This window comes from Oryctolagus cuniculus, chromosome 9, assembly GCF_964237555.1.
Source record: "Oryctolagus cuniculus chromosome 9, mOryCun1.1, whole genome shotgun sequence".
Taxonomy (NCBI): Eukaryota; Metazoa; Chordata; class Mammalia; order Lagomorpha; family Leporidae; genus Oryctolagus; species Oryctolagus cuniculus.
Window position 1 is genome coordinate 82,173,110 of NC_091440.1, and position 11,080 is coordinate 82,184,189.

The 11,080-nt window shown below is 39.7% G+C and overlaps 1 protein-coding gene across 7 annotated transcripts in view; it reads right to left on the minus strand.

The window, feature by feature from the left end:
- FRY (FRY microtubule binding protein) overlaps window positions 1-11,080 on the minus strand; it is a 492,126-nt gene that overhangs the window by 163,681 nt on the left and 317,365 nt on the right. For all 7 annotated transcript variants that reach the window (XM_008273531.4, XM_070049049.1, XM_070049050.1 and 4 more), the window contains 3 exons: window positions 8,021-8,113; window positions 7,828-7,926; window positions 6,114-6,215 (listed from right to left, as the gene is read on the minus strand). In XM_008273531.4, coding sequence (XP_008271753.3) covers window positions 6,114-6,215; window positions 7,828-7,926; window positions 8,021-8,113 — 294 coding nt within the window. The remainder of the gene's footprint in view (window positions 1-6,113; window positions 6,216-7,827; window positions 7,927-8,020; window positions 8,114-11,080) is intronic.

An 11,080-nucleotide genomic window follows, 5' to 3' on the forward strand; every position in this document is an offset into this window, starting at 1 on the left:
CTTGAAAAATTCCTACTCCCCAGCAAGATGCAGTTGGATGTCACTCCCTCTTACTACGTTCCCCTGTGCCTCCAGTCCTTCCCACACTCTCCAGACATCGGCAAATGCCCCTGCTTCTGGTTCCTCAAGTGTTATTCTACTCCCTTTCTTGAGTGACTCCTACCAGACGGGCAACTCCATGCATTCTGATTTATTTTTGTGTCCTTCAGGGCTGACATAGTACAGACTGGATATCAAAAACAAAAACAATCTGAGTAGTAGAAGAAGAACTTGGTGCATCAGCAAGATTTTTTTAATATAGAACCTGTATGAAAGGTAACTTGGTTTGTAGCTGAAGCAAATCTTTATGCTATCATAACAATAGGTAGTAGTTAATGTCTTGCACTTGTACGGCCCTTTGGTATTTCAAAGGTGCTTTCCCATAGCATCATATTGGTTTTATAATTAAGAGGGGCCTAATGAATTGCTCGAAATCATCACATTAGTGAATGACAGCTGGAGCAGGAACTGATTTCTGCTCTAATAAGCATTGTTTTCAAAGAAATCAGCCTGTATGTATTACATGGTGCTTACTGTAGCATGCATTATTATTAATAATGTACAATATTTTAATTCCCATAACATGTGGAGTCAATACTGCTATTGGTCTCATTTTATAGAGGAAGAAACCAAGGCAGAGAGTACTCGTATAAATTAGCCAAGGTCACACAGCTAATAAATAAACAGCAGAGCCAGAATTCGAACCTGAGTAATCTGGCTGCAGAATATTCAAAGCACTGTAATTTCTACTTCTCAATATTAGATGGAGGCTGCTCAAATATGTTATTGGGACCTACAAAGCTGTACTCCCCTTGAAAGGAAGACTTCTTCATTTGTCATTGTGTTAGTTTAGCAGCTAACATAAGAGATACTAGATGTATACTCATTTTCATGATGTAGACATTTTTAGGATATGTCCCAAAACACTGGTCTCTGCTTCAAGATCAAAGACCATTCTTCCACTGGAACCTGTATCTTCATCAATTAATTAACCAACAATTAATTAACAGTGTATTTCTATATTTATTATGGCTCTGAGGTTCATGGATAAAATTGTTCAAGAAAAAGGCAGGCTCCAGAGTGGATCTTCCCAATGTGTCTCTCCTCTGTGCCAGTCACTGATGCCATATGACATGTCAGTCTGCCCAACGTCGACACCTTCTTTACATTTAAATTTAGTTAAAGTATTCTGGAGTCACCAGTAACAAACAGGGATGACTGAATTTACCGATAAGTTCGTTGGCAATGGGGTCATTGGTACAGAGCAGTGCTTCTCAAGGTCCATCAGCTGATCACCTGCCCCACATCACCTGGGGTGTTGTGAGTCAGAACCTCTGCAGGTGGATCTCAGGAAGTTCATTCATAACAGGCTTCCCTAGAGATTCGTATATAAACTAATATAAGGCTTACTGACATGGGTAGGTAACTTATTTTAGTAATCCACTGATCTTGTCATAATCAAATACTTTCTAGCCTGCTCTTCCATCCCAAACAATGCCAATAAAGTCAATCGGTTTTCTTTTCCATTATATATCTTTGCATATCATAGTCAATGCTTTCCTTCTTTTTGACATTTCTTTAGGATACTTAACTCATAATTTACTTTGATTATAACTCATACTTTCTGGGGGCTGTGTATTATCCATATTACACATTGTTGTAGCTTAGGATAATCTCTGAAATTACCACACCAATAGCTTATATAGACTATTCTATTCAGTGGTTAGTTAATTAAGGCATCATGGAAAATACACTTGCCATTTGGTCACTAATTTTTAGGCCTAGTTTATTTGCACCATTAGAATTTATAAATTCTATTTTGAAATGTGTATTTTGACAGAACTGGAACATAGATGATATGACATTTACTCAAAGTTATAGAAATGAGGTTAACATTTAAACAGAGTAATTGCAACATTGAATATTAATATTCCATGCTGGTCTTTTCATAATACTATCAGCTGAGCATCTCTAATCTAAAAATCCAAAATTTCAAATGCTCCAAAATTTGAAACTTTTTGAGAACTGACAGAATATCCAAAGAGTTCTGAAGTTTGGATTTTCGGATTAGGGATGCCCAACAAATAAGTCTATTCAAACATTTCAAAATCCAAAAAATTCTTAAAGCTGAAACTCTTCTGGCTCTGAACATTTTGGATAAGAGATACTCAACTTACATAGTCATTTACAGTATAGCTACTAGCATACTCTTTAAATTTGGGATCTACAAAGAGAACAGGAGTCATTTAAAAAGAAATGATGCCATACATCTCAATACATTCAGAAAATTACTGTGGGATCCTTCATACCTTACTCAGTGTACCCATTTATAAAATAAAGATATCATTAATAATTTTAATTTTATATGGGAAATATGAAAAAGGCACTTCTTAAACCTCACTGTGATTATCACACACAATATGAAGTGCAGAAAGCAAATTTCATCTAGTGTATATACGGCAGGCATACTTGTTTTGAGATTCTTATTGGAAATGCAAGTACCTTGCTTGTAGCCCCCTTCCTTGCCTCCCTGAATTCATCATTCTCTAGCAGAATATCCTATTTGTCTTTATTTAGGGCAGTTATTACTACCTGAAAGCTGTCTTTCTCACATATTTATTTACTTGCTTATGTCTCTCTCCTCCACCAAACTATGTCTAAGAGACCCAGGAGCATTACAGTCTTATTCATCACTTACTAACAGCACTAACAGCACAGACTATTGCATTCCTCAAAAAATAAATCAATAAAAAATCATAAATAAAATCTCTGCAAGCATAGGGAGAACTCAAGATAGCCTGTGGGCCCTACAACTCGCCTGGCTCAGAACAGACCTCCCATCGTGAGCGCTTCTGCCTTCATCATTAATCATTGGGTAAATGCACTTCTTAACCTCTGAAGCTGAGGTTTCCTTTTCATTGCTTTTTTCTTTTTATAATTTGGGCCTCACAGATATACTATATTCATTTTTGTAAAAGAAATTTAAAAATTCTCCCAGGTCTATTTTAAAAGATAAGAAACTAGCACATAGTTTTTATGAACACAATAAATTTTATATTGCAAAAGAACTATTAAATCAAGTACCCAAAACACATTCCTTTTATTTTCTTTCAGAATTAGCTCTCGTATGACAGACATGCAGGGAAGGCATCATTTTTTCTTAGAGCTCAATATATCTGATTTTGACAGAAATACATAGATAGAAAAGTATTGGTTTTCACTGAGCAGGAGTTCTTGAAAGATGAGAATGTCTTGCCACAAATCTCTCTTCACTTTACGATGCATAGTGCTTATGGGAGGGGAGTTCAAAAAGCTCATGGAAAAACACAATTAAAAGATGGGTTTATATGGTGGAAAAAAATTGAAGTCCATGCAGTTTTTTTTCCCTAATACGTGTCTTCCATGAACTTTCTGAAGACTCCTTGTGTGCATGAATTTCAAAGATTTCTGCACCAAAGTAAAGATTGCCCACAATTCCATTTTTATTTCATGATTTTTGAAGTATACTTGGATATGGCTGGATGAGTCAGTTGAGGGTAGGTGTCAAGTCTGTGCTCCCAAAGCAGCCAGCACCTGGCCGCCTGATGCACAAGGTTACAAGGGCCCTGACATTCAGTGATGGTCTGAGAGCCTGGTGACCCTCCTGCACTTCCACCCTGCTGACATCTCACTGCCCCCTGGAAAGCTCACCTCTGCGGAATACATCCAAGACAGCTAGCCAAGTTCAAGTGCAGGACTGACACCAGGCTCACTATTCTAAATACCTGGTGGGAGGGGGAGGCAGGGAGAGAAGGCTGCTGGAAGGTGTATAGGGGGATGGGCTGGTGGGTGGTCCCTTATGAAATGATAGGGTCAGTTCTAAATCCCATAAAGTATCGGCAATACTCCAAACGATAAACATGTCTGAAGCCACGTTCACTATTCCTCAGGTAATTCTTCTCTGTTGACTCTGAGGAGGTTTGGAAAGTTTTCTGTATATTAATGACTTTCATAAAGGGTCCTATTCAAATCCCTACTGGGTTTAGTTCTAAATATATGTGATACGCTTTTGTACCATTGGAACTCATCACAGAGCTTTTAAAATATCTCTTAGCCTTGGGGTAATGAATTCCAACAGTTTATTACCCATAAAGCAAAATATCATTGCCTTCATTTTGCCTAATAACTACCTCTTTCATGCTTCCCAGGATATGAGGCCTCTACAAATTACAGAGGTATCTCCCTGCTCCCAATCCGACATCCCTCGTGGCCTGTACCATGAATTCTAAAGTTCTTTACATATCCCCCAGTGAAATGCCAAGCACTCCCAGGTCAGGACCTAATTCTCGGCCTAGTTTTTATATAGTTGTTTCTCCACCATTCCCACTTCGGTTCCACCTCCAGCACCTCACACAACCAGTGGGCATTTACACAAATGTCTGATAAACCGATCTGAATCCTGGAATGTGGTTCTGTCAAACATTACTGCCTCTCTCCCCCAGAAATTCTAATGTGTAACGTGTTTATAGAGGGAAACATTGTCAGAGGCTTTCACTTCTTTCTGGTGGGCTCTGATAAGAACTCTAGACAACATTCTAACTTTGAAGAAGTTCAACTCCAAAACAGATGCTCTTCCACATCTCAAAAACAACCTCGGACAACACGTTTTGGCCTTTTTAGCTATAGCAATAATTTGTCAGGCCAAATTTCATTTTCAGTCTAACCCTAAATTCAGCACAGACACCTTAAACATATTTTCAAAATAGTGCATTTTTACCCATTTCCCTTTTGTTTCGAACAAAACTATCATTTTCCATCTGCCTAAAATGTAAAAGACAAAGCCATACTTCATTGCAACTAATACCTGCCTAACTTAACAGCAGGCCAGATGACCAAGCAACATTGGCTTCATTGGAGTTTTATGGCAGAAGGACAAACCCGCCAATACAATACCTGAAAGTGGCCATTATATCACCGTTGATAACCCTGAAATGCATTGCATTTTTCAGAGCACTTAAAAGCTTAATTCTCTATCCACTGCTATTACATTTCTCTGCCAATGTGAAGGAAATGAATGATTCTAATCTTAGCTTTCACCATCAGCTTTTCCAGCCAGTACACAGTTGGTGCTTAAAAGAGTGCTAATGCAGATTATTCTGTAATTATGGTAAATGTTGAAATAATACAATAAATCTTACCCACGTCATCAAATTAAAGTGTCTTAGGAAAAAACAAACAAGGTAACATGTATAGGCATATACCAGATTTTATAAGTATATAAAGTATTTTTCAAAAACCTCAAAGCAGCAAATATCAAACCAGTAAACAAAACTGAACCACATTTTAACTAGAAATGAGTGTGAAAAATCCATCCTAGTTGTATTTATATTTAGGGATGATTTTTATTTAGTTGTCTTTTATCAGTAAGTCACTCAAACTTAAGGCATATTTACAACTTCAAAGTCACAAAGCCAATTTCAACCTAATCATTATAATTGGAACTGTGGACTCCTCGGTCTCAGGGGACATGACCTATTCCTCGTGCCACCTGACACTCAGCACCTGTGCTGCCTACCCGGAGACCAGCAAATGCTCCGGACTAATTGGCTGTCATGTGGCTTGAATAGAATACCTTTAAATAATCACAAAGGACAGAGATAGGAGATAAGCATCCTCTGTTAAGTGTGCTAGGTCAATCTTTTGACAGATGGAGGGTTTTTTTTTAAATCTCAAAATATTGTCCTGGACTGGAGGTGATAGGGGAAGGACAGGAGAGGTAGACTGAGCTTCTAAAATCAACTCATGTCCTCTGTCAGCTAAGGATGGTCTTTGTTTTATTTTAGAACTATCTAGATAAAATGTGCCAACAGATGCATGGAATGGGGCTTTAAATTCTACCCCTGAAGTGATCCTTATTAGAACAGATTTATTTTCCCAAATATAAGTCAGTTTCCTTATCCTTAGTCATTTTCTAAAGTTGACTTAGTAAATTTTCATTATTCCTGTGGGATAGGATAATTACCCCTGTAGACATCAAGAATCACTCCCACAAGCACATATCCCGCCTACGATTATGAAAAACAAGTGATACTAACCTTGAGGTTGGATAAGCAGTTGTTGAGGAAAACGTGCCACCTGTTCAGGAAGAGCTGCTTCTGACTGACACAGAGCAGACAGGTCACCAGGGGGTACAAGGCCTGAGGAGAAAGGAGACGAGGTCAGAGGTCACCGGATGATTCATTCAGACTCCACAAGGAGGCAACACAGCTTCCCTGCACCCACCATCCTTCCCTCCCCCCTCCACTCCGGGAACAGGTGGCCCTGAAGAAACAGCAGGGGGCCCGCGGCTCAGGGATGCTTGCTGATACTGCTGTGGGCAGATTCATCCAGCATCATGGATGGTTTAGAACAATATGTTTCATACAGAAATGTGATTCTCTGATGCAGCCTGCATGTACAAATTTTAAAAAGGCAGCATCATAGATCAGTTTCAGTCACCAGAAAAAAATTAAAAGCACAAAGGCACTCTAAACCTGAAAATGTTATTGGCTTTTTCCCTCATAAACATCTACTGGTTTACTAGGTAGGTGTATATATTTTCTTTTGCATGCAACCTTCCTGTAATTAAGGAAGATTCCTGAAAGACATGTTATTGCACTGGTAAACTCCACCAAGACAAATTTAACCGCAGGAGGAATTTGCTTACGACCGAATAAACAGAGGTGCTACTGTGTTTTTCCTGTCTAACTGGGCCAGTTTCCCACTGCAGCTGGAGATGACAGAAAAGCTAATGGGCCATACACCACAGCATACATGCAGTACCCATCACCCTTTTGCTAGACCAGAAAGCATACGTGTTTTACTGATACTTTTCCTCTCCACCAAATTTAAGGCTGGTAAAGATTCAAACAAAAATGTAACTGGCTTATCTACGAACTTGAATTAGGAAGAAACAATTGCCACGGTGAGTTCCAAGGCTTAAAAAATTCATTACCTTAGTTTTAATGGATGTTGCACTACCTCTACCATTGAGTACAACTCTAATGCCAGTCATCAATCTGCATGTGGTTATCAGAATGAGCAGACAGGTAGACAAATGAGGAAATTCAGTTGCCCTATCAAAAAGCGGCTTTAAATACCTGCTCAGATCCGGTGGTGATGTTCATTGGTCGGACCCTAGCTACCCATGCCAGTTGCCAGCCAGCTAAGCTACCTGCTTTCGCCAGACCATCACAATTACAGCTGGTATACCACTTGCTGACCCGCAAACTAGAGCTTATTCACCAGAGAGTATAAAAGTGGTCATCTGGAAGAATTTCCTATGCTGTTCTTTAGCACCAAAGCCTTCCCAAGAATTATTTTCCTAGTCTTTAGAGAACCTATTCACTGGGCAAGTGTCTATTTTCCAACCCCCTTCCCTGCCTGTTTCAATTTTAATTTTGAGCCAGAATAGGCTCTAGAGGATTGAGAAGACAAACTGTTATTACAAACTTTGGCCTTCAGATTGGGAAAAAAAGTTCTCAGAAATTCAAACAAAAATCAAGTTAAGCCAATCTTAAAAATAAACAACAGCACCCTTAGGACCAGAAGGGTCACCTGGAGAGGCCTGGTCTCATCCCCTTATATTATCATGACTCAATCATGGTCAACACCAAATGTGAACTCCAGAGTTTGAAATGCTACCCCTCTGAGGGAGTGGTAGTAAGTCTCCCATCTGTGGACTCCTTACATTTCTCAAGTAGATTTCTGTCTAGGACTTTGAGCCTCTGCAGTTTTGTTTGTGCTTTGGATTTTCTCAGAGTTACTAACCAAGGAATGCTTCTTTCGAGAAGAAAGCTCCAACGTGGTATCATACAGACTTTCCACAAAGTTTCTAAGGCAAGGAACATTTACTTCATTTTTAACAGCCTGAAAGAGAAATGCATGTGAATATTACATTAATGAACTTGTTGATTCTGTAATCCAACTAGAAGAATTTCTTAGCAATGAAAATGTAACTCACAGCAGCAACTGGGACAAGGATCTCAACAAAAAGCCCAGCCAAGGCATGCTTGATGTCTTTGTCTTTGACCTCTAGGAAGTAATGTGCACATTCCTAGGAAGTAAAAAAAAAAAAAAAAAATGGGGAGGGAGAACAGATCAAAATGTGCACATGAAATATATGCAAGCAAACTAAGTAGCTCAGACTCTATAGTCTACAGAAATCAGTGGATTCAAAAGTTAATCTTGGAATCTAACTCTACACAATGGCCTCAATGATATCTAGCAAGGATAGATATAGTGAGTTTTCTCACTCTCCTTCTATTTCTATTTCAGGTAACTATGCTGAAAGGACAGAGCATCTGTAACCAGCAAGCACACAAGCATGCATCCACTGAATTACTGGTTGAGTCACTCATTCATTTCCAACAAATTTCTATTGATTACTTACTGTGTGTGGGGCCCTGGGCTCTTGATTAGCCCACAAACTCAGATCCCCAGGGAAGGTAAACATGGCAGGAGGTAGAAGACATTAAACTTATTTTAGGCCCTATGCCTGACAGTCCTGGGCACACAGCTGTTTACTTGTTCGCCTTGACATTTTAGGTGTGTTTATTATTCAGATAGTTTCATAAGCAAGTCTGGAAGGCGTCCTTTCTCCACCTCAGGCAGGGAAAACTTTGGAATAGTTCCTCAGGCAATGATGCCTTCGTCTGTGGATCCTGTAGGCTACTTTCGGTTTCCTAGGGGCTCATTCTGTGGGTGTGCTGGCTTGCCCAGACTTCTACCGACCCCGACCCCTCCTTCCAGGCCTCACTGGCAGTAACTTACCGTAGTCTATATCAGGTATTGTTTTCATTCAAGAGGCCAAGGCTATGTGTATTTGATGAAGCATTAATATCTGCATTTTGGTTTTTACCCCTCATTTTCAATTACCATTAGGAGAATCACCAAAATTAGTTTCTTTTTTTTTATTTATTTTTTTTATTTTTTGACAGGCAGAGTGGACAGTGAGAGAGAGAGACAGAGAGAAAGGTCTTCCTTTGCCGTTGGTTCACCCTCCAATGGCCGCCGCGGCCGGCACGCTGTGGCCGGCGCACCGCGCTGATCCGATGGCAGGAGCCAGGAGCCAGGTGCTTCTCCTGGTCTCCCATGGGGTGCAGGGCCCAAGCACCTGGGCCATCCTCCACTGCACTCCCGGGCCACAGCAGAGAGCTGGCCTGGAAGAGGGGCAACCAGGACAGTATCCGGCGCCCCAACCGGGACTAGAACCCAGTGTGCCGGCGCCGCTAGGCGGAGGATTAGCCTAGTGAGCCGCGGTGCCTGCCTAAAATTAGTTTCTAAAGTTCTCAGTCCAAGACCTCACCAACACATGGGCAAGACCAGCATGGGAAGTCACCGAAACAGTTTTTTCAAACAGAATGGAATGTGAGAGTTTCCAGGACTGTGGCCCTTTTCTTAATTATTTTGTATATGTTGTTATTCAAGTACATAGAAACATGAATTATCAATACACGGGGTGGGGGTTAAAAAATAATGGAACAGTTACCAGTTACTGAGTGCTTGTCGTGTGCTAAGAATCCCGAGAAGTGCTCTGAGGTTAGTGTCATTACTGCCACCCTCAGACATGGTAGGTGAGGCTTGGAGGGATAAAGTGGGGCTGGCCCAGGTCACAGAGCTCACAGTGAGGCCCAATGAGTCTGATACACAGATTCTCTCCCTCAGCATAACTGAGCTATAATTCATAGACTACACGATTTATCCATTTAGAGGGTACAATTCATTGGCATTTAATATGTTACAGTTGTGCATCCATCACCACAATCAAATTTAGAACATTTCAATGGCCTCAAAAAGAAACTCTGTGCCCCTTAGCAGTCCACCTCCCTATCTCTCCTCTAACCCAGACCTAGGAGTCCGTTGGTCTAATTTCTGTCTCTATGGATTTGCTTATTCTGGACATGTCATGTAAATGAAATCCTATGTGATCTTTTTCATCTGTTTTCTTTTACTTAGCACAGCATTGTCAAAGTTCATGTTCATTGTAGCATGTACTTCATTATTTTTATGTCACATAGTATTCTATTATATGGACATACCACATCTTGTTCACCTGTTCCACTTACAGATAATAATATCAGGTTATAGAGATTTGGGTTATTTCCACTTTTTATCTATTATAAATAATGCTGCAATGAACATCTCTGTGTTAAAGTTTTTATACGGACATATGTATTCATTTCTTTTAGGCATATGATTGGCCCTCCATATCCACACATTCTGGGAATCTATGGATTCAATAGCAGATTGCAAATATTTGCAAAAAAGAAAAAGGTTATGTTGTTGTTAACATGTGCTATGTAGTTAGGCCTATGTGACTGTGTCTGTTGAACATGTACAGAAGTTTTTCTTGTGGTTTTCCCCTAAACAGTATAGGGTAACTATTTATATCTTACTGACATTGTATTGGGCATTATAAATCATCTGGAAATGATGTAAGGTGTAAGGGAGGGTATGTGTAGGTCATATGCAAACAACACACCTTTTAATCTAAGAATTTGGGTATCTGAGGATTTTGCTGTACATAGGGAGGTCCAGGAAACAATTCTTTTGGATTATGAGAGATGATGGCATAATTAGGAGTATTCCTGGATCATACAATAATTCCAGTTGTAACTGCCTGAGAAACTACCAGGCCATTATCCAAAGTGGTTGTGCCATTTTACATTCACACCAGCAGTGTATGCGGGCTCTAATTTTTCCACACCTGTTGTTATCTTTCTGATTGAAGCCATTCTATCGGGTGTGAAATAATATAGCCTATATTTATATTGATAACCTCTATATCTAAGCTCTGCAGTAAGACTGCCACCAAATCAGATTCACAGTAGCATTATGGAATCCCTTTTGATACTAAAGTTTTGAAACCTCTTAAGAGGATTTCATATCCTGCTAAGAATATTCAACAATTATTGTTACACAACATGAGGAAAACCGGGCAATAGACAAAAGACCTGAATGGTTTGGTAGATTTTTTAAATTAAATCTCCTTTTATGGTAATGAATAAAAGAGAGATCTTTC